At 41.4% G+C, this 24,151-nt stretch overlaps 1 protein-coding gene across 3 annotated transcripts in view; it reads left to right on the forward strand.

Annotated features, from left to right (window-relative positions):
- Positions 1-24,151, forward strand: part of TNC (tenascin C) — a 73,703-nt gene that overhangs the window by 32,657 nt on the left and 16,895 nt on the right. The window contains exons 7-16 of one of the 3 annotated variants that reach the window (XM_032200187.1): positions 6-275; positions 1,418-1,603; positions 2,323-2,412; positions 3,113-3,376; positions 13,327-13,599; positions 15,639-15,911; positions 17,029-17,301; positions 19,644-19,919; positions 21,981-22,253; positions 23,752-24,024. In XM_032200187.1, coding sequence (XP_032056078.1) covers positions 6-275; positions 1,418-1,603; positions 2,323-2,412; positions 3,113-3,376; positions 13,327-13,599; positions 15,639-15,911; positions 17,029-17,301; positions 19,644-19,919; positions 21,981-22,253; positions 23,752-24,024 — 2,451 coding nt within the window. The remainder of the gene's footprint in view (positions 1-5; positions 276-1,417; positions 1,604-2,322; positions 2,413-3,112; positions 3,377-13,326; positions 13,600-15,638; positions 15,912-17,028; positions 17,302-19,643; positions 19,920-21,980; positions 22,254-23,751; positions 24,025-24,151) is intronic. The other 2 variants (XM_032200185.1, XM_032200186.1) reach the window with 2 other exon arrangements.

Below are 24,151 nucleotides of genomic sequence, written 5' to 3' on the forward strand. Positions count from 1 at the left end.
TACAGAGCTTGATGCCCCTAGCCAAATTGAGGCAAAAGATGTCACAGACACCACAGCTCTGATCACATGGTCCAAACCCTTGGCTGAAATTGAAGGCATAGAGCTCACCTATGGCCCCAAGGATGTTCCAGGGGACAGAACTACTATTGACCTTTCTGAGGATGAAAACCAATATTCTATTGGAAACCTGAGACCACACACAGAATATGAAGTGACGCTTATTTCTCGGCGAGGGGACATGGAAAGTGACCCCATGAAAGAAGTCTTTGTCACAGGTAGGAAGCTTGGGTACCAATCCAGATTTCTGGGAGTTTAATGTAATCACCATCAATCTTCCTGTGCTGTTTGCATTGTCTTGCTTGAGTTAATAGTTACAAGATCAACACAGAAACAATGGTATTATAGAGGTACATGAAAATGGAGGGTTTTCTGTGTCTTGTATACTTTACTGGCTCATCAAAATATTTAGGCCCCTCCAGTCTCTAAATGTGTTTTGAAAATGGGAATTATATTATTAAGTCACTTAGAAGCTTTTGCTTATCATACCATAAATCTTTACTCCATAAAACAAATTCCTCCGGATTACTTCTCTGTTTGCTGAGCTAAATATCTTCCATGGTTCTTATTCCATCAAAGACCTTATTTCTGTTTGTCTAAACCCATAGCAGATTAGCAGAGAACATTGCTCTTTTTCCTTCTCCAGGTCTGCAAATGTTTTCTCTCATGTATTTTTTTTAAGTTTTCTTTGCTCCTTTGTTATCCTGTGAATGCTTTATGAAAATGTGGGTCCTTCAGCATATTGTCAATGTTTGGATATATTAAGGGACCTGAGTAGATGGTACATGGCGAATTACCTCCCATTTCATCCCAAAATGTGGCAGTTTATTCAGAGCACGATTTGAGCCTACCATAGGTATAAACAGGGAAAGCCTATTGCATTTCTATAAAATATTCACCTTGCATTTTGAGATTTAAAGTTCCCTTCAGCCATGTGCCCAAGATATTAACTGAACAGACATTCTAGAGTTGGTCTTTTACTTTTTCTTAGCAACTTTTTTTCATTTGGAAAGCTAAGGTATTTGTAAAGTATTATTTCATCCAAATATGTTTTCCCACAACTATGTATTTTGTAATAAAAATTAATTACTGAAGTTGAAATGGTTTTCTTTTGCTTGTTTCAGGAGATAAATGGTGAATTTCTTCCACTGATTTTTTTCCCCAAGCTAGCAAACTCTACACTTCATGCTAAAAGACATCTAATTAATGTAGTTGAGAATATAGTGGCATCATATAAGAGGAAATCTGTCAGCTTCATGAATCATATTGAGTTTCTAAAAATGGCTGTCATAAGAGTGTGTTGTCATAAGAGCATTACTCCATTTATTTATGTGTTTATTTATTTATGTATTTATTACAGACTTGGATGCTCCACGAAACCTGAAGCGAGTTTCACAGACAGACAATAGCATTACTTTGGAGTGGAAGAATAGCCATGCAAACATTGATAATTACCGAATTAAGTTTGCTCCCATTTCTGGTGGAGACCATGCTGAGATCACAGTGCCAAAGGGCAGCCAAGCAACAACCAGAGCTACACTCACAGGTAAGGGAATTGGGAGATTGTTATTAATGTCATGCTGCTGCCATCACCCTTGAGCACAGGACCAAAAAACCTTTTGGTAACTATACATAAGAGCTACAAGCAGAGGTTACACATTTTGAGTAGAAATGATTAAATTAAAGTCCATGTGATGTGTATTTATGTACTTCAGATGGATAACTAGCCAACAGCAGACGTGTAGCCATTTTGCTTCCATGTGCGTCTCTGAACCCCACTAGTCACTCGCCTGGGTTCTAGGTTGCTACATATCTTCGCAGAGATGGCTTGACATCTTTAAGTTCAAGAGGCTTTTGTATGTGCTAGGAATGGTATTTACTGATGCCAGCCTGCAGGTTTTCCGGGTGTGTGCAAGTTGCCACACTGGCCTACAATGGTAGATTTCTTCATTTAATGTGGATCTTTTTCTCGGGGCAGGAGTACCTACACTGCAATCTCTTGAAAGTAGAAGTTATCTCTGACTATGCATTTGCACAACGTTCAGCATGTAATCTCAGCCAGCCATAGTCTGTATCCTCTGGCAAGTCTGTGGAAAAGGATTTATTCACTTCAGGTCAGCTGGAGGGCAACTGAAACCTCAACTCTTTGCATATGCACAAAAGCATGTATCTAATCTTGCATATATTCAGACTCGTTTATTTAAACAGATGCCAATAAGCAAATTCCATGGACAGGGACTCATGCTTCTATCCCTTATCTCTTAGGTTTGAGGCCTGGAACTGAATATGGCATTGGAGTGACAGCAGTGAAACAGGACAGGGAAAGTGCTCCTGCTACCATTAATGCTGGCACTGGTGAGTAGCTTGATCCTCTCTTGTACTCTGCAGGAAGCAGCAGATAGCTGGAGCCACTCTGGTGCTTCTTCCCTTTTTAAGTAATGCTGTAAGAAATATTTTAGAAAATTCTTGATTTCTTTTTGGTACAAATGGGACATTTCCCCACAAATAAAAGAAAAAGTATTTTCCCAGAGATCTTGATCTTTGACTCTGGCTTTCTTTTCCTGTACCAGGATCTCTTAACACTCTTGGTTATTCACCATAGTAATAATTGATTGCTCTATAATAATTGTTCTCTAGCTGTGAGGGTTTCTGGCAGGAATGGTGGTTATGGCTGAAACGTCATCTGGACAAAGAGTATAGCCTCAGGGGTTTCAACAGCCCTGACTATCCTTCAAATAGAGCACTTTTCTTACAACACTCCCTTTTTTTTTCTCCCTGGGTGAATGCTGTAAGGGATTAAATTCTTTCTCTTCTTCATGTAGTGATTGCTGAAGTGAATTTAAGTGGTGGAAATTTAGATTTAGTGTGGTGTGTCTGTAAAACAGAACTTCATCTTCCTCCACCTCAAGCAGCAGGGCTTCAAAAGCTCAGATGGCAGATCTGACTCTGAGCTGTCACTAGGCACCCAGTACAGTTGCTGCTGTGTCTACAGATGCCTGAAAAACTGTCCCAGAGCAGTACCAAGACAGCTTAACTTTGCTTTTTTGACCCATAGATCTTGATAACCCCAAGGACTTGGAAGTCGGTGACCGCACAGAAACCACCCTGTCACTTCGCTGGAGAAGACCAGTGGCCAAGTTTGATCGTTACCGCCTCACTTACGTCAGTCCTTCTGGAAGGAAGAATGAAGTGGAGATCCCTGTGGATAGCACCTCTTTTATCCTTCGAGGGTTAGAGGCAGGGACAGAATACACCATCAGTCTGGTGGCAGAGAAGGGCAGACACAAAAGCAAACCCACAACTGTCAAGGGATCAACTGGTGAGTAAAAGCTTTTGATGAGTGCCGTGTGCAAGGTCATTGACTAGGCCAAGTAAAACTTCACCTGATTTTGTAAGCCGTCTCTGGGGAACTGCATGAAAACATCCACTGCCTGCAGAGCAGACTTAGCTCTCTCTAGCATGACAGGTTCACTGAGGGATAGCTGTGTATTTGCCTTACTACTGTGTTTAGCTCCATATTCTCAAGGATTTCTTGCTTTCCTTTTGAGAAGACTCACAAAGAACAAAGCTATTTGTCCTGGAGAAAATACAGACCTTGTCCTTTGTTTTAAATGAGGCTCTGCTTTTGTACATTGTGTCTTATAACTTGTTTTATTTTCTACAGCCAAAAACCAAGAGGAAGAGCAACCAGAATGTGTTTAACATTGCTTGTTCTTGCCTAATGAATTCTCTTCACAGCATGCCTCCACCCATCATGCTTCAGCAGGGTCAGCAGGGCTCTGTTGTTGCCCTTTTTCACTTTTCTCATCCAAAAGCAGAAACAAGCTATTGTCACAAATCTGGTCACAGTCACTGTTTTCATTGGATAACATGACTGTTTTACTTGTCTACAAAGAAAGGGTCCATTTCTGCCATCTCCATTTGTACAAACAACTCTATTTAACTAGAATCAACGCACCACTTCTTGAATAAGGTTTTATTGTTTTTGAAACTTTTTGACCCAAAGTTGGTTGCATACAGATCATATCTCAGTATAGAATACAAATGAGTCCTGAATCTTTAAGTGCCTTCAGCCTAAATCTTCTGAGGCATAGCCTCAATTGCTATAAGGCAGCAGAGGCAGTAAAATCAGAATCAGTTGGGCTAGAATTAGTCTCCTTAGCACATAGGCTTTTAGCCTTTTCTCCACAAAAGACCACCTATGAGGTAACCACGTGCCAGAAGTTGTGGATTTTACAAACTAATAACTGTATACAACTGACCTGAGGGGAAAAAACAAACAAACAAACAAACACACACACAACAACAACAACAAAAACCAACAGTGCCATATTCCCTAGCAGTGTTCATGCCAGCAGCACCTATGAATTTACAGAGTCAGTAATCCAGTACAGGAGAGAGTTATAAGATATGGTGTAAACTACAGAAAAGATTTAGTCCTGAATTACTTATTTGATGCATAAGTCTGGTTTGTGTCCCATGTAGGGAAAAATTAGGAAGTCTTGGAGCACATCCATGCAAAAAGAAGCTGAAGGTTTATGTGTCTTGAGTGAGTAGGCTTCAATTTTTCCAAAGTTATCTGTTTCCCCATCAGTCTGAAGACTGAACAGTCTCAAAAGAAGTACGTGTAGAGGGTGAAAAGGCAGAAACAACATGCTGTGGAATTTCACAGTTTGGTCTTTCCAGCACCAGCTTCCAAAGTCCCAAAAGATGCCTTCTTTTTTCTTTGGATTATTATTTTTCTTGTAACAACTTTGTCTGACCAGCACATTTGTTTTATGTCTTTACTCAGATCAGCCAGTAAACAACGAGTTCTCTGCAGTGTGCTGTGTAGAAGCAACAGCAGTAGTTGACATAACCTGCCTCAGTGACCTTCCTCCTGTATAGGAATGGGCAAATCCAAACACAAGAGCATGGGGAGGCAGAAGTGCTCTGTAAGCCTGGGGGTTATAAGACAAGAGATCACTTCTTTGGTTTACTTTTTCCTCCAGCCTCTAGCCAGGCCTCCTCTTCCGTGTTCCCAGTACTTGGGGGGTCCTCTAGTCCTCAGGCTAAGCAAAACAAACTTGTTATTTTGCCCTCTCTTGCAGAGCTCTGGGGGACCTCAGGTCCATTGCACTGCTGAGGAGAGTGCTTTGGAGAAACCATGCAGAGAGAGCAATGATTGATGTGGAAAGTGCCAGTAGCACAGCTAAGCCTTGACTAGCTCTTCTTGGTGGGTGGAGGAGACAGTCCTGCTGTTCAGAGGGGCATGTGCTGTCCTCACTGAGCATGGGAGTCAGGGACTGTGGGAGGCTTGAGAACATTTTCTTTCAGTTCCCTTTGCTTCTTCAGATTTCCAGTTTTTCATCTTATAGTCTCCCCAGCCTCTTGATAGTTTGGTTAGGTTTCTCTGCCTGCAGGTATCCAGAAGCTTCTGTGCTTTTGTTTCCTGCAGATTATTTTTGTTTCTTTGCACAGTGAATCATCTGTCACTGAGAGTAAGGTTTATTTCAGCCCCAGAACTGAAGATGTTCTGTTGGTGCTCTCTCCTCTCTCACATTCTCCTGGTTATCTTTCCACAGTTTAGCGCACACAGGTGGCCAAAACCTTGAGAGCTCACAGACCTTTAGCAAAGCACATCATGAAATCTTTCACACCGCAGGATGGCAGCCTTATGTTGCTTCTGTTTCTTTATATGGATGAAGTGCTGCTCAATACAAAACTTTTTTATACTGATGTCCATGATTCTGCATTCAAGGGATGCTAAAAATTATAAAGTGACCAGTTAGCTAAATGTTATTTTATTCTACTGAAATGGAAAGACTGAATATTTCACACTGTCATTTGCTTGTTTGTTTCTTTGTAGCTTCACGTAGTCTAACCCTAATGCAGGCAATGACTCCTGACCCAGAGGAGCTTTCTGGCTCTGGGAGCTTTGTTGCCCCAGAGATCTCAGGGATGGAGAACAATGCACTGAGGGACCTTGTGGTCTCAGGGGTTACAGACCACAGCCTTAGTGTCTCATGGTATGCGAACACAGGAGCCTACACTAGTTTTGTGGTGGAGTACAAGGAAGTGTCATTGGCAGCTGGGTCCCCTGCAGAAACCTTCCTTCCTAGAGATTCCCTAGGTGCTGTGATTGAAGGCCTCCAAGCTAACACTTCCTATAAAATCAAGGTGTATGGATTGGCTGGAGAACAGCGCTCCCCTCCTCTGGAAGCTGTGGCTACAACAGGTACCTCCTTTCTGTTACTAACTAAGGTACCACAAAGCAGGGTCTCTCTTGTTAAAGGTCCTTCCCAGCATTGTGCTCAGGTTTTGGTTTAGAACTACTTCAGAAGTCACAGAAAATGAGCCATTTTACTAGTTGGAGGGACCTTCCTGGCAGCATGTCTGGAGAATGTTGTGCGAGATTGACAACTAATCTGCAGAGCGAGCACGTAACCCAGCTCTGAGAAAGCTGAGCACTCAGACTGCAGCTTTGTTCCTTCTTGTTCTGGTTCTGGAGCCCTGCCTGCGTAGCACAATGTGGGTCCTGGAGGAGGAGGGATGGCAATACATCAGGCATGAGAAGGCTGTGGAAATAAATGAGTGAACATAAGAGAAACCAAGTGCCAACCTCACATTCCTCTGCTGAAGGACCCAGATTGTGCAGCAACTGCTGATGAATCATGGATAAGATACTGTCTTGCCTCTGGAAATGAGTTGCACATAGGAGCATGGCTTGCAGAAGCAAGTTTTCCATTCTGTTGAATGTTTTTAAGAAAATTTATGTTTTTTACCAAAGACCCTTGTCTGTGTCATGCGTCAGTTGCTCTTCCTCTCCTGGCTTCTACTAGTCTCAGATTGCACCACCCTTCTTTATACAAACTCAAAGGAACATTAGGACGAGTGATTAGGTGACCTAGTTCAATGGGAAACTGCAGTGCCAACTGCTGGGAAAATGGATTGACCACTAAAGGTTGTCCGTTTCTTCAGCTGATTCCTCTGCTGAGAGTACCTGGGATCTCAGACTTCAATATGAAGATTTTTAGCTCTAGTTTCTGTATTATTTCTGGCCTGTGATATTATTGAAATGCTTTATTATTGGAACTCAAGGGTGCAAAGGCACTGTAAGACCGCTTAATCAGCTGGTTGAGAGAGGGGAAAGCCATTTAGCCAAAGGGTTTTTAAAAGAACACAAATATCTTGGTAGGCTGTGGTTCTGCAACCCTCTTTCAGGAAACTGCAGCCATATCCTACAGTGAGGTCGATGTGATGAGAACTTCTGCAGAGAAACTGGCTGATAGCCCTTCTTGGAAAATAATGTAAAATCCAAGAGACGGAAGCAAGAAATAATACAGAATACTCTTTGCTCCATCCTGAGTAACCGGGGAAATGTCCTGGCAGGACATTAACATTCTTCTCAGTAAAAACTCCAGTGAAGCATTACAGTGGAATTCCTCAAAAGGCCAGCAGCAGCAGTGTGGACATATTTAGGCCATATTCAGCCTGAAGATTCTACTAAGAGAATGATATTAAGAAATATTCCAGTCTGAGAAAGAGCGTGTTTATTGTCCATCCAGTTCCCTTCCTCTTTACTTTCAGCTCTTTTTTCTATTTATTCATCTCACCATCATGCATCAGCCTGTCTGGCTGTCAGCCACCCACCTAGAGCTCCTATAGCTCTGTTTTCTTCCCATATATTGCCCTGCTTGCTTTGTCAAGTGTTTGATCTCCATTGGTCTTGATATCCTACAGTTTGTTTTCCAAATTTTCTGTTATCCACTCTGTAGCTAATATTCTGTATGCTAAACGTTGAATGCTGATACTATATATGGTATCCAAGTGTTTTCTGCATGTTCGTATCACTTGCATTTTTCTACCCATTGCATGTTTGTACACAAAGCCACATATTCCTCTATTATACAATGTACTAATAGGTGTGTGCCTGTGCATTTATATGTGTGTGTAGACAGTAGACCACCCTTTCTCGACCACAAATTCATTTGTGGAGTCAGTCATTAAACACAAGATAATACTCAGAATTAGGTTTGAAAAAAGTTTCAGAGATAATGTAACTACATAAATTGTACGTGCTTTGTAGGACAGCCTGTACATGGTAACCACCCATGTAGTTGTCGAAGATGTCACAAAAAATTAACCCACTTGTGACAGCAAAATGCTGAATTAAAATGCCAGTTACAGGAATTGGTCCCTCCTTTTTTAGATAATGCAGTGGAACTGTTGCTATATTTCCCATTTGTGTGTTTATACTATAATTGGTGGGAATTTGGGATAAGTATCAATAGGGATGCTCAAGGAAAATGAGGGGAAATGAGAAGCCAATTTTGACTAATATTTCTTGGGGTTTCCAAAGGATTCTTAGTATGCCAGCTTAAGGACAGCCTCATGTTTTCATTTTCCCTTCTATTTTTGGACACTTAGTCCTGGTTTTTGAATTCAAGGTGCGTGGCTGTTCCCCAGTGGGACCTTCCATGGCATGGAGCTTACCTGTATAATGTACTGCTCTCTTCCTCTGTGCTGGTCTGTTCACTCCCTCTATTTATGCATGTCTCCTGCAGAAATAATCCACAGTAAAGCCCAGCTGCCACTATGCATGTTAAGTATTTTTAAGCCTCTTTAAGTCTGAACAAGTACCAGTGCACTTGCTTGATGCCATAGGTTTTTGCCTGTTCCCAGCACTATGATTGTGCAAAAGCAGCTGAGAGTCAGGGAAGGCTACTGGTTCAGTGCTGCATGTCTTCCTGCTTTGTTCCATAGGGATGTTACAGAAGTTCAGTCACCCTTGTGTGGTCAGGGAATAGTTCTGACAGCACATTTTCCAAGAAAGAATGAACTATGCTAGCAGTTACCATTGCACATTTGCTGGTGTGATGACAACTTTGCTGTCTTCAGGTTGCACGATATGTAGGGCCTGGTTCAGATCACATGCTGGTGTAATTTAGGAGGACCCTTACCTAAGTCAACTGTCACTGATATGATATATGTAATATATAATATATGTAAATATAAGTCACTGCCTCACAGGCTTTGCTCTTTTCTGGAGGTGAGCAGAAAGCAACGTTTCTAGGTCTATACTTCTCCTGAGAGTATATTTTCAAGATAAAATTTCTGCATTTATTTGAAAACAGTTTAAGTTGATCTTTCTCATCTAAAACCTTTTTTTTTTTTTTTTTTTTTTTTTTTTTTCTGATACATGTGTGAATTTGGAGACAGATACTGAATCCTGAGTACGTATTTGTGCTGAACTGATGGTGGTAGATGACTCACTCTCTCTTAATTGAATGCCATGGAGCATGAAAGCAAGGCAGTCATTGAGGTGTGAAATGATGTGGTTTTCCACTAATGAGGAGATAATTCTGCATGGCTAATTGAAGTGTCAGAAAAATCACTTGCCTGTTGCCTTGCAGCAGTGATCAGAAACCATTTGTTGCGATTTCCACAGCTCTCAGATTTTCAGAACCTGACTGTGCTACAAGATACTGTCACAGATCTTCAGCATGTTGAAGGCCAAGCCTTTTTCCCTTCCATCCCTCTGGATCTCTTTAAAGAAAAATCCCACAAGTTCATTCTGTCTTGGTTTTTAGTTAAGGGTCCCTTCCCCTTTCTTAAATTTCTGCATGTATCGGAGTGGATAACTCCTCCAAGCATGTTTTTATTTGGGTAGGAAGAGATTTAGCATGTTTCTCTGTGTCTTGTTTCTTTGTTTGGATTTGGATATTGTTGTGATGTTTGGCATGCATTCCACTTCTGGTTTGTATCAGTAGCAACAACGTGCTGTAGTAAAGATAAAAGGCATGTTTGAGAGACTGAGGGTTCAAATCCTCACTGATGTAAATCAGTGAAGTTCTTTGGAGCTTGTCCTGATTCACATCAAGTGAGAATGTACCTATCCATTTCTCCACTGAAAGCATGTCAGCTGATCTGTGTTTAAAGGTTGTTGCTCTGGGTCTCCTGGTTAGTGTGGCTCTGTGCGAGAACCAGGTTGTGCTTGGTGATGCTACTTCTGCTTGTGGCTTGGATTCAGTCTCCAAAATAGAAGTACCTACCTTTTTTTTCTCTGTTCTTAGAGCTTGTTAATGAAAACACAGAAACTGTTTTGTAGTAGGTGTTAGCTGTCACTGGGTATATTTGGGAGGTTATTTTCAGAAAATTTTAACTTGTAATTTACCTTTGTTTAGCACATCTAGTCACATCACCTGGAGAATCAAACAGTGAAACATCATTTAATCCTACCAGTCCTGCACCTACAGAGCTAAGTTATTTAACAAACACGAGTCCTGGTTCTCATGCTCTGCCTGTGGTGCCCACTGACCTTCCCATCTCAGAAGTCACTGATGCTCTTCGTGACCTAAATATAACGCACAGGACTTCCAGTAGTTTCACCCTGTCTTGGGCAGCACAGGATGAGGTATTTGATCAGTTCCTTATCACTCTGAAAGACCTGTCCAGCTCAAACAGAACGCAGGAAATCTTTTTGCTGGGAAAGCAACGAGAAACAGAAATTACCAATCTCACAGCTGGCACACAATACCAGATTAACCTCCAAGGAAGCACTCAAGGTCAGCTCTCTTGGTCCCTGGAAGCTCTAGCTGCTACAGGTATTTTCTATGGATTCATTAGCCACGTGTTCCTTTTCTGCTTTGAAATACAGAACTCCATTTTCGTACTGCTGTTCCACTGCAGAAATGCTAGGCTTTGTGAGTGATTCCTTTTTTCTTATTTTTTTTACTTCTTTTTGCACGGGATAAAACTCTTATTGCTATGGAATGAGAACTTTGGGTTATGTAGCATGGACAATGCCCCATACAGCTTTTAAAGTGATGTAGCATCAATTCTCTCTTTTCAAATTGCATGCAAAGAGGAGCATTGATGCATCTGCTATTTACAAGGGACATGAAAATAGCAAGATATTACAGGGATTGTGGTCCAAAGCACCCAAGAAAAATCACAAGGAGGTTGCAGTTTGCAGCATTGGCATGGAAGTGGTGATGTTAGAGGAAAAAAAAGATTGTAACACATTGGGAGTATACCTTTCTGAAAACTTCTACCTCTTGTCCCTCTTAAATGAATTTCATGAGGAAACAGGCTTGTAGCCACAGAGTTCAGTTCAATAATGTTTCAAGTAACAGTGTCAAAGTTAATTCCTAAAGAACATAGCCAGAGACTAATGACTATAGCAAACCATCAGCCAAGAATTAAATTCATGATGTGCGATAATATATTCACATAGAAACACAAAGATCATTGTGAACCTAGTACATGGCTAGAGCAGTCTTATCTCTCAATGGTTTGTTCTCTCTTTTTTTTTAAAAAAAGCTAAGAAACATCATCCCTTGATATCATTTGCCATGACATCATTGTTTTGTCACATATGTTGAATGCTTTGCGGATGAGGCTTTCAGAGATCTCCAGCTGTCCAACCTGGTGCATGATTTTATATGAGAATCTCTCTGTCCCTAGAGAGCATGATGGGGTTGAGTGCGCTTCCGTTTCAGGCATGCATGAGAAATAAACAGGAGAAAAAGGGACTCTGCATCCCGGAGGTGAATGAAACTGAGTACTCTTTGGAGAAATTTGAGTTGCTTCTAAGCTGTGATGGTTACTGCATTACTTATTATAATCATGCTTTTATGTGAAATATTTTGCCTTGCTTTAACTTTTGGTTTAGTTTCATTTTCATTTTAAGCAATGTGTTTGTTTTATTTATTTCTGTTGCCACCAAAAGATCATTATTTCTGATTCAACCCGTTCCTTTTCTGTTCTGCTTTCTTTTTCAGCTAAATGGTGCTATCTTGACATGATTTATATTTTGCCTCTGAGTATTTCATTCCTGTTACTGAGGAAGCTAAACAGCTCTAGGATTCATGCATTTTTTTTTGTTGAACATGGTGTTATTTCATAAACAATCTCTTCCTTTCTAGCAGGATAGAAAAAGCTTGTCAAGACTTTGATGTTCCTGGATAGTAGTATTTGCTATACTTTAGTGAATCTCACTGATGGTAATTGACTGTTACCCATGAGTGTTACCTCTCAAAATGCAGCCCTACCTACCTATACAAGGCTATGCAGCAGTCACACAAGAGATTTTCTGTTTTTTACAGGAAGAAAATTTATATGAATAATGTTGCTAAGCCTAGTTCTCATTTATTTCAGAGCCTTACTGACTCAAAATTTACATAGAGTCTGAAGTTGAAGTTTAGAACTGAAAAATTCAGATCCATTTCCCTCTGTGTGTCATATCTCTTACAAATGCTCAGGCAGGCAGATTGGGATTGTTTAGTTAGACTCAGTTCTTACTGTAATGCCGATGTGTTAACAATGCAAGGAAGTGAGAAAAGTGCTAGAAACTTATCCCAGCCCACTGGCCAATGATAGATCATGTAGCAGGATTTTCCATGTAGAAAAAATAAGGTATTACTGGGTCATTTTCTCATGTGACTGCTAACTTTTAAGAAAATCCTCGGTACTGGAGGATTTTCTATTCCTGCTGAGAAAACAACCTAAACTTTCAGATAAAACAGCATCAGAGAGTTAGTTCTGATGGTTCCTGACTTCCTAGGCCACCCTTGTGATGGCATACAAAAATGTTGATTTCTGTGAATGTAGATTTCAATTTTAGATTAATATCAATAACTCTGAAAATCCAAGCTTCTCTGCCTCCAGAAAGGTTTTTGGGGCAGAATAATGTAATGTAATGTAATGAAGATAACTCCATTAAACTGGAGACATGTAGACTTGAAGGAAATGTTCCCTTCTTAACTGTTTTTGATTAGAAATAGTTTGGAAGAATAAATATCATCCTTCAATTAAAAGCATAAACATCAGAATCCCGAGTAGTAGATGCTCAGCATCCTTTTAGCCTTACGATAGGCTTACTGCAGTATTCACAGTCACTTTAAAATGACAAACACCAAGTCATTACTAGCTGGAATAAAGTGGTTATAGTAATACTTACTTGTCTCATAGGGAGTTGTAATTAATATTGGCAAAACACTCGCAGCTGTAAGACAGTCTTTAAACCACTTTCTGTAAGCAGTCTTTTAGCATTACTGTGAATATTATTTATTATTATGGTTCTTTTCTTTCTGTTCTGTCTTGCCAAGTCTCTGAAGAGACTTTATGAGTTATCCGGGGCAGCTGAGAATGTCAATGTGTGTGGGGGTGCATCTCCGTGTCACTTGCTTACAAATGAAGTTCATTAGCTCTGAAAGTCATTAAGTAATACCTCACCACCACCAGTCTGTAATCTGAGTAACTGACTGACTCTCTGTCCTTATTCAGAGGAAGAACCTGAGCTTGGAAAATTATCAGTATCAGAGACTGGCTGGGATGGTTTCCAGCTCACCTGGACAGCAGCTGACGGGGCCTATGAGAACTTTGTCATTCAGGTGCAGGAGGCTGACAACCCAGAAGAAACCCGGAATATCACAGTCCCAGGCAGACTGCGCTTTATGAATGTTACAGGCCTCAAGGCCAACACACCTTATAACATCACACTTTATGGTGTGATTAATGGCTACAGAACCAAACCCCTTTCTGTTGAAACTGCAACAGGTATCTTTTCGTCCAGTCTCATGGCTCCCTTCCTTTGCAGACAGGGACATGAGCCAGAGCAATTGCAACTGCTCGACAAAGCTTGCTCACTCGGTCTGCTTTGCATGGGGCGCGCTGAACTCATTAAAGCTTGGCTGAACATCTCTGGCATGGAAATGTCTCATGATCAGACTTTCCAATATGAGTCTCAGCGCCCCCATGGAGCCATTTGCTTTCAGGAATGCTCTTTTTACCCCCCTCAGAATGGCTTGTTTTGTTCCTTTTATTTGCTTCTCTGCTGGTTGACACTAACTGCAAAACCCAACTGGCTGTTGTACATGCTCAGGAAAGCCCAGGTTGCCTTGTAAAAATTATAAAATCTGCTCTTTGTAACCCAGATAATCAAAGCCCAGGAGCATGTTTGTGTTTTACCCTTCAGAAGCTATTTCCAAAATTCTGTGCCAGCTTCCTAATAAATCCAGTCTCAAGTGTATAGTGTGTGTGTCTGACCCAAGGACAGACACCTTCTGTATGTTCTCATATAGAAAAGAACACAAATGAGTTTCCTCCAAGCATGGTATCATATATTGAGCCACATAAGGTTGTTAAACAGTTGGACTGTTCTGAAAAAATTACAACGCAAGACCAAATTCAACCAAAGTACTCTGGATAAAACTGACCTGAAAGAAGGAGGGTAAGCCCCACATTATCAAAAGCTTGCATGAAACTAAGCAAGAGCTACAGAAATAATTTTCTGGCTGATCTTGTGAAACACTGCATTTTGGATAAAGGATTGCTCATCACAAGTTTCTACTGTGAGAAGCAAATATAAACATATGTCTGTTCTGTATGGCTCACTGACTCTTCCAAGTGTTACGATCATTATAACAAACAGGGTATGAATTGACAATAGAGGGGCACCAGTGATGGAACTATTTCTTGTAGACAATATCTGTTGCCTCTGGGCTTCCTTACAGACCTTTGCAACCTCCCAGCCTCCCAAAATTGTGGGACAGCCAAAAGTTTGCTGCTCTATTTACTTTTCCCAAGTACATATTACTCAGCACGGAAGGAGATAAAAGTACATGTAAGAACTAAACAAAACAAAAACATTATACACGGTAAAGCTTGCTTGTTTCAATAGTGCTTTAAGCAGCTTGGCTTAAGTAGAAATGTGTGTGGCACAAGGCACTTGCCTTGGGCTGTGTCCTGCTGCAGTCTGGAAGTCCTTTGCTTTGAGAGTCTTGAGTATGAGCTGGTAGCAGATTGCCCATTGAAAATAGACAAATGTGGCTAGACAAGGGAAGCAGTAGAAGCACAAACAAGAAAACAGACATCATGGGTGTCCTGCCTAAATATGCAATGTTCTCTCCTTTTATTAACTTAATGAAAACACCAGAAGATGCCCTGCTGAGGTTTTCCCTTCCCTTTCTGGGTCATACTCAGCATCCGGCTTTTCAAAATTTTCCTTTCTGGGGACTTGCAATTGTCAGAATTTTCTGAGCCTTCCTGTAGCATGTCAGGGATGCCTACGGAGAGGAAGAAACCCCAAGGCAGCTATCACTGCTTTGCATTTTGGCTCCAGCTCCCAAATTACATGCCAGTTTTCATAGGCATAAGCTGAAAGGGAAAGTAGAAGAACTAAAACAAAACACAATCTTTTCCTCTGGATACAGTAATGGCTCTAGTTTTAGCTTCTCCTAAAACTGGAAGCTGACTTGTCCAAATGCCCTGGGGCTTTTGGAAATGTTCTTTTGCAACTGCTTTCATGCTCAGACCTCAAAGACACATGGCTGCAAAGGGAAGTAGCCATAGCTTTAAACCTTCCTTTCCTTTTTTTTTTTTTTTTTTTTTTTTTTTCTTTTTTAGCATTTTGAGATGCTTTCATTTGATTTCTTCCCCTTAAAACCTGTTTGCCTGCTGTAGCAAGCTTCCATTTAAACCCTTTTCTCCAAGGGCAGCATGGAGTGCTGTCAGCATGTGCAGAGCGAAGCACAGCATTTCTAGTAGGAGAAGACACTGGGCTGTTCCCTGCTGACCAATGTTGTTTCCCTCCTCAGGAGTGCACCCAGAAGTTGGTGAGCTAACCGTTTCCGACATTACTCCTGAAAGCTTCAACCTTTCTTGGACAACCACCAATGGGGACTTCGACGTCTTTACTATTGAAATTATTGATTCTAACAGGTTGCTGGAGCCCATGGAGTTCAACATCTCAGGCAATTCAAGAACAGCTCATATCTCAGGGCTTTCCCCCAGCACTGATTTTATTGTCTACCTCTATGGGATCTCTAATGGTTTCCGCACACAGGCAATAAGCTCTGCAGCTACAACAGGTACATAAAACCTACCTCAATGCTAATTCTGCTTTCTTCTAACTCTTTGTTGCAGGTTGTGCCCATTTCCTAGCCCTCAGCTACCCTACCAATCTACCCACTGCCAAATTCTCTACCTCACTGTCTGACACCTTCTAAGGACGACCTGCTGCAGACATTTTGAACTGTGAATGTTATTCCACTATCCCATCCAGCAAAGGCAGTCAATCACAGTATGGTGTGATTTCATTCACATAATAATATGTTTGCTCTTGTTCAAACGTTAGGGTAGGGACAACTTCTGCTGTTGATGAGAATCAAAATAAATTTCCCAGGAAGCAAGTGGGAGATGATTCATTATGTTATTTTTGCAGTATGCGTTTGTCAGGCAGCATAGAGGACACACTCCTTCTCTCAGATAAACCAATTTCTAGATACAGTTTTTATCCTGATTCTCTAAATGGGTTTCAGGCACATTTCAGTCTGTGTCAGCAGACTCCTACAAGGCTGATACATTTATTAATTCAGTTTATGTTAGATGAGATAGTGAAAGAGAGCATTTACTTGATGTTGGTAAATTAAATAGGTAGGCATTTAGCTGTTGGCATATTGCACATCCTGAGGTTTTACAGTTGACAGTTTTTCCAGAAAACGCTCAAAGAAAAGGAAGTTAAGTGTCAAATGTGCTGTAGACAGTTACAGTGTGAAAGTGGAAGGAGAGGACTAGGTTACAAAAGCAGAAGGTGTATTCTGATAGCAGGCAGATAATAGCTCATGTTTTGAACATTTGATATTACTGTGTTTTTTTTTCTGCTGACATGATCTTAGGAAAAGTCACAGCAATTTGTCATAGCAATAGATTAAGGTAGTCGGTGATGTTGAGCTTAATATCAAACATGAGTGATCAAGATAATATAGAACTGCATTTTCTAGCATCAGCAGATTGTAAATATCCTCACTGAGTCATAGGTAGTGTGGGCAGGGTGACCACAGGGGCTGTGATGTGGAAAACATCAAGAAATATAGGGCTAGTTGGTCTTTGTGACCTGTGGGTGAATTCAAACTTTTATTTAATTTTACTTTGTTGCTTTGGGTTTTAATAATTGCAACGTATTTCCATTTGTTTTTCTTCCTATAGTAGAGGAACCTCTCCTTAGCAAACTCACTGTATCAAATGCTACCTCAGACACCATGTTGCTCACGTGGGAGGCGCAGGACAATGCCTTTGACCATTTTATTCTAGAAGTCAGAAATTCTGACTTCCCTTTGGACTCCCTGGTGCAAACAGTGCCAGGGGCCTCACGGCACTATGTAGTCACCAGCCTCAAAGCTGCCACTAATTACACTATCCAACTCCATGGTGTAATTGATGGGCAAGGTGGTCAGACCTTGACAGCACTGGCAACCACAGGTATTTCTTTGTTTCACCTTCTAGGTTTGCTTTTTTATCTTCTTTCTTTTTGTGTTCACCGAACTGCTCTAAAACATGGCTCCAACTCATCATCGTTCCTTTGGTAAATTATAGGAAGATCACCATGAGGGGAGGCTGAAGTAAAATGAGCTTGTGAGCACTTGGAAAAAGAGATATCTGAGACGATGGAAAAGGCTGAAAAAGTGCCCCCAGCATTAAGGGAGCCAGTAGTAAACCATGATTGGTTTCATTATATATACACTTATCTGCAAGTACTGTGTATATATAACTGACATGCTCCAGATGGCTGATGTTTTTCACAGAATATCTTTGCACTTGATCTGAATGTTTCCATTTGTCCCATCCTCTCTTGCTTTGTTGTGGGTGGGAGGCCTTCATATCTTTGTCAGACCAGAGAGGCACTTGCATGTTGTTTTGATTTTTTCATCTTAAAACCAAATGTCTTCCAAGACATTTGCATCTCTTATGTGATTTTCATACAGCATGCTAAATGACCAGCCAAGATTGCATGGAGTGGTCTGGTCACCTTGTGCTGGTTCTGGTGTTCCTCCTCTGCTGGGCATTTTTACGTGTTCCCAGCAGAGAGCTGGGCTCAAACAAGAAGCACACCCTTTCTTGATGGTCAGCCCACCACTCTCACTTGCCTTGCTATCTCTGAGTCTTTAAAACTTGTCTGTTTTCACTGGATATCAGAGCTTTTCCTTTGGTGATGGCAGGACTCACTGAAAAAGAAAATTTCCACTCGTTTTGCATGTAGTGTTCTTCGGAGTTTGGTTGTGGTGATGTGAGCCTGCCTGACTGGATGCAAATGGCATGCAAAGGAATGTGGCCATTTCAGAATCAGACTGGAAAGGATTGGTTTGTCAGCTCTGAGCTGCATGCAGGGCTGATGGCTCCATGCTCAGTTTCACTGGGTTCTCCTCCCAAGCCTGTTTGCACTGTGGATATTTTCTCATCTCCTCCCCTGTCTTCAGAAGTATTGTGCTTACATGGTGAATTCATCACTGTTAGCCATGAGGGCGTTGATGGCCACGGGCTGCCAGCATGACAGCAGCATGTGTCCTTAATCGGGGCCACTTGGATTCACCTCTTCCAAGATTTTTCCAGAGAAGGAGGTGGACTGTTATCTAAAAGTCTTGCCACTGGGGACGGCAGCTAAAAGTTGGAACATCTTGCAGCAGTTCATGTTTTAGTTTAAAAAAGGAATTCATTCTTGCACTGTTCTCTTGGTCAGTGTGACAAGTCCTTCTTGCTTTTCTCTCAACATTTATCACTTACACAGTTATTCTCCTGTATCTCACAGGCTGCATTTCCCAAGGTGTTCTTGGTTTATACTCAATTGGCAAGAGAAAAAAATAGAAATTCAGCCCTGAGAGCAGACACAGGATTCTTTGACCACCTGACTGCAGGGTCACGTTTGTGGTCTTTCTGTGCTCTTGTGAATCCTTGATGATTTTATGCTAAATGGAACAGCTTAAAACAGGAATGGTGGGAAGCTCTCCCCCTTCTATAGCCTAAAAGCTGAGATTCTCCCTTAGCAGGGGAGAGAGGTGATTTTAAATTTCCTTTTGCAGAAAAGGAAAGTCTTCGCTTTCTCAAGAAAAGCCCTTACCATTGAATGGTTGGAAAGAGGGAGAGCTACAGCAGTGTTTTCTTGGTTTTGTGTTTTTTGTTCATTTGCTTGTTTGCTTTGTCCAGTCCATTAGATATTCCCTGATTATGCCTAATCAGGGGATGAGGAACACCTTAGCTGTGGAATCCAGGGAGGTTTTGGCCTGAGATTAGTGCTTGAGATGATCACTACCAGGATGAAAACCCTGGTGAACTTCAGGGTTCTGTATCTACGTTGCCAGGCAACAGGAACACTAAGAAGAAGCTGAAATGGGATTTCAAGGATGTCTGGTTTGGACCCACCTAACTCCTGCCCAAATCCTATTTCATCTATTTTGGAATTGCTTTGGGTCTGGATATCTCCATTACATTTCTAGTGCTGAGTTACTGCAGTTCCCATGGTTTTACCATGGGGCTGTATGCTGTTGACATTTCTGTAAATCAGGCCACATTTCAACAGGAAAATTGAGTGTATTTAAAAATACTGAATGAAAACAACAACAACAACAACAAAAAGTCAGCACTAATTTCATTGGCTTCTTTCCAAAACCTTACAAAATAGCTGTTATGGTGCTCCTCTTTACTTTAACCACTGCAAAACAAGGCTAAAAGCTTCAGCTTTGGCTTCAAGAATCGATAACCCCCCGTGGCTAATTCCCCCACCCTATTAAGTAATGCTCTCTCTTCACCTGTGTTCCTTTCTCCCTCAGAGGCTGAGCCACAGCTGGGCACGCTCACACTCACAAATGTTACCCCCGACAGCTTCAACCTCTCCTGGACCACAAGAGATGGGCCTTTTGCCAAGTTTGTTATACACATTAGAGATTCCTATGCAGCACACGAACCCCAGGAGCTTACGGTGTCAGGAGGTGCTCGCAGCGCTCACATCTCAGGCCTGCTAGATTACACTGGCTATGACATTAACATTAAGGGCACTACCGATGCAGGTGTTCACACAGAGCCCCTCACTGCTTTTGTCATGACAGGTACCTGCTTAAAGGTTTGGGGTATATTTATCAGTTTATAAAAATATATATTCCAGCATGGATAAAAGAGCAGACTCTCTGTATCACTGAATATCTGGTCCAGCAACAATGCTTTCATTTGCAAGCTTCATGCAGGAATGGGTCACAGCAGGCATGTTGGCCTTAAAAAATTGTCCAGGAGGAGTAATAGTTTAAAGTGAGTCAAGAGCCCTCTAGGGTCTTTCTCCCATGTGTAATAATCTTCTTCGAATCCTGAAGTTTAAGGGAGAAATTTGTCAGTAGCTCCATCTGAGGGAGAGGACTGGATATTGAAACACCTCTTGTTCTGTGATGTTCCCTCTACATATCCCTTACATCTGAATAATTTGGCTAGATTTTAACTGGGATTAATTGAACATCACATGCCTAACTCATCAAATAAATACCACAGAGTTCACATTCTATGTACAATGTGGCCAGTATGCACTGCTAGGGATTGTCACATAGACATATGACAGCCTAAATTGGATTAAGCAGAAATTGAATCCTTTTCTTTTTCCCCCCTCACTTCATTAATGCACAGTGGGAGAACTAGTCACAGTAGCAGCATCCCTCAGCATCTGGGCCAGCACTTTCTGTGAAAGGCAATGACCATGATCATTTCCCTGAGGGAAAATGGTTGCATTTTGCACCAACATTGATCTGCCCCCTGATGACATGTAGATAGAAGTGAGCAAGTGTTTGCTTTCAAAATTCCTGATCTTTTGCTACACCAGAGCACAAATGCTTCCTTCTTGAAAACAAACCGTAGACATTGGTATTTTCTGAGGAAATTTCCCACAGCTAGATAAATATGTGGCACTCTACAGAGCACTAGGATGTGCCAACAGTTCTCATAAACCTTCTGGGTTTAGCACGTTGGTGTCACTCAACACCTATCCCAAGAAAATAATTTCAGCATTTGGGGCTCATTATTTGTTTACCAAACTGAAATGGGGATCTTTGGGAACTGGTACTTTCTTAAGTGAGTGGAATTTGAGCGATGGAAGATCTGATGAGTTAGCTCCTGGGCCAACAAAACAAGGTTTGTCAAATAGTTTAGAAGAATTTTAGCAATGCCCGGGAACCTGGATGAAGGCCAGGGCTTAACAGAGCCAGTTGATCTTCCTATTTGACTTGTCAGATTTTGAGCAAGCAAAAAACTGTTGAGAAACAATCTTGTGAAAATTTGGCCTTTTTTTCAGAGACATGGTGGGAAAGTTTTGAGAAGTTGGTCTGCGTGCTCTAAACATTGGCAAGTGTCATGCTGATGTGAAAAAGAAAGCCCCCTCACTGGAATTTCTTTAAGTTGTCAACATGCCACCCTAGCAGCTGCCTGTGAAGCTCTTTGGTCAGGCTATTGCTCTGTTTTGCAGTCATTTAGCCCCTGCCCTCTGCCAGTGCAAACTCTTGCTTCTCTCCTATCCCCCCCAAAAAGCCATCTTGCAAGTATTTAGTACTTGCAAGAGCTATGACCCTGGCTGATTCATGCCCTGCTTCTGGCAGTCCTTCTGGCACTGCTGACCCCTCCACTGTTTAAATAAAAAAAAAAAAAAAAAAAAAAAAAAGCTGGAGATATTCGTGTGAATTAGAGAGAAAAGAATGCAAAATATAGGAACTGTGAATGTCAAGGTTGAAAATTGTCCCTAAAGCACCCGTGGTGGAGACAAGTGAAAGGAAATGAAAGCCTTATGTGTAGAATTTCTCAAACAGTTTTTGTTATAACTGCTTTCTAGTGCATGTGTAACAAAAGAAATGTGCTTGCACATTGAGCTTTGAAGGAATTTCAAAGGAGCTTGTGAGATGAGGTGTTAAGACACCCTTGAGGAAAATGAACAATTGAGCATCTAACTTTTAGAGGCTCCATTGAAAATCCTAGTCCTGTGGTCCGGACTATACACTTCAATTAAATCCATATTTGGGGGAAAAAAAAATGTGATTTATGTGTGTTGGAATCTGTGACACGTTCTAATTTGCAATGTTTTTTTGCTTCTTTTTTTTTTTTTTGTGTGTGTGTGTTTTTTGCACCTTCCCTTCTTTTAGAGGCCATGCCCCCACTGGGAAACCTAACTGTCTCTGATATTAACCCTTACGGGTTCACAGTGTCGTGGATGGCATCGGAGAATGCCTTTGACAGCTTTCTTGTAGTCGTGGTGGATTCTGGCAAGCTGCTGGACCCACAGGAGTTCCTCCTTACGGGAGCCCAGCGGCAACTGAAGCTTAAAGGCCTTATTACTGGCATTGGCTATGAGGTTATGCTTTATGGTTTTGCCAAGGGGCACCAAACAAAGCCCCTAAGCACTGTGGCCATTACAGGTATTTTAATGCAAATGAATTGTTCTCTCCCACCCTATCTTTCTTGCTTTTCTTCTCACATGGAAGATGTTTTATGCGGTCCATTTGCAAAACAAACCTTGGCTTTTGCATCCTTTTTTGCATCGTGGTTACACATAACTCCTTGTGATTGATAGGGTCACCAATGAAATTCCATTCCTTTTAACTTGACGTTTCCTTTTTGTCTTTGTGAGGGATCCTGTAGAGACGCATGACGTGGGTTGAGGGGTGAAAATTTCTGCTATGTTCATGCAGGTACTTCTAACTGGAGTCTTTTGAGACAGCTAGCTGCATGTGGGAGCTCATCTTGTTAACAGCTGCTGGGCACGTCAGCATTCCCCAACTTGCCAACTGTCAGGATCTTCAGGAGGAAAGTCATATTGGTTTTCCTGCCTATGGCCTCATTTCTTTCACTCTGTCTGTGGGTTTCACACACAGACAATCGAGTGTGATCACTGCCAACTGTAAAGATGGCATTTTGCTCTCCACAAAACCTTAGCTCATGTTCTCAGCCTCATCATAGCTGCTGTTTTCCAGCAGCATTTGAATTTTCTTGAAAAGGCATTGCAGACTGATTCTCTAGCCCTATTACCATCAAGTCTCATCTGCATGTTACTGATTATGCAGCAGTAAAGCTGGGGATTACCTGATTGGAGCTTCACAAAAAAATAAATAGGAACATCTTCTTGTGGAAGATAGAATTGCATTAGAGATGCTGTAAGACAGTAACCACTCCGGCAGCATTTCTGTAGGTGGTGATGCTTGACCATACTGAGCTGAAGATGTGCTGTAGTTATTTAATGTCTTACAGCTCGTGGGATCCTCTTGAGTGGGTTTGTTTGCTAAAGACAGTAGGTCTTGCACTTGGGATTTAAGTGTGCTAAGGAATATGAATTTTCATGATTCCCCATTGCTGCTTCAGCCTGTTTTTATTATCGAAGTGAAGGATTCATCTGTTCAGAGGTATCACAGAGGCCAGAAATGCATGGAATAAGGGTTTTGCATGAAGGAAAAGACTTTTTCAAGCAGCTTTTGTGTTGTCCTCCTAACAGACAGAGACCTGACAGTATTACAGGCATGCCTATAGATCTATAACAAAAGCCTGATTTTATCCTACATGAAGTTTTCACATATGATGGGTAATGCAATGAAAAGCAACTTTGAACTTACTATTAGCATGTGTAATTTTGCATGGCAGAGGCAAATGGTGTATTTCCATGTAGTGGATTTGCTGTTGAAGACTGAACTGTTTGAATGCACCCAAACACACTCACATACATCTTCAGTATTTGTAAAATGCTAATGTTCTTTTCTTTTTTCTTTTTTTTTTTTTTTTTCACTAGCCAGCAGATTGTTTCCCTTTCTTTGAACTGTGGTTGGACTCTTGCAGTATGCTATATCCAGACCTCATGCAGGTCACTAATGAACTGATTAAAACAATCACTTTCTTTTCCCCTACTGCTATCTTCTCCTTTTTTAGAAGCAGAACCCGAGGTCGACAACCTTCTGGTTTCAGATGCTACTCCAGACGGCTTCCGTCTGTCCTGGACTGCGGATGATGGGGTTTTCGACAGTTTTGTTCTAAGAATCAGGGATACCAAAAGGAAATCTGATCCACTGGAACTAATAGTACCAGGCCATGAGCGCACCCACGATATAACAGGGCTGAAAGAGGGTACTGAGTATGAAATTGAGCTCTATGGAGTTAGCAGTGGACGGCGTTCCCAACCCATAAATTCAGTAGCAACCACAGGTATTGTCTTTGCAGTAGGAAAAGTATAATCTGTTTGTGCCTGCTTGTTTTAACATTTCTCCTTTTCCTAGCCAATTTGAGCTGTTACCGAGGTCTTCGAACTGTCTCCTGCATTTCATTTATGAGT

Source organism: Aythya fuligula, chromosome 19, assembly GCF_009819795.1.
Source record: "Aythya fuligula isolate bAytFul2 chromosome 19, bAytFul2.pri, whole genome shotgun sequence".
NCBI lineage: Eukaryota > Metazoa > Chordata > Aves > Anseriformes > Anatidae > Aythya > Aythya fuligula.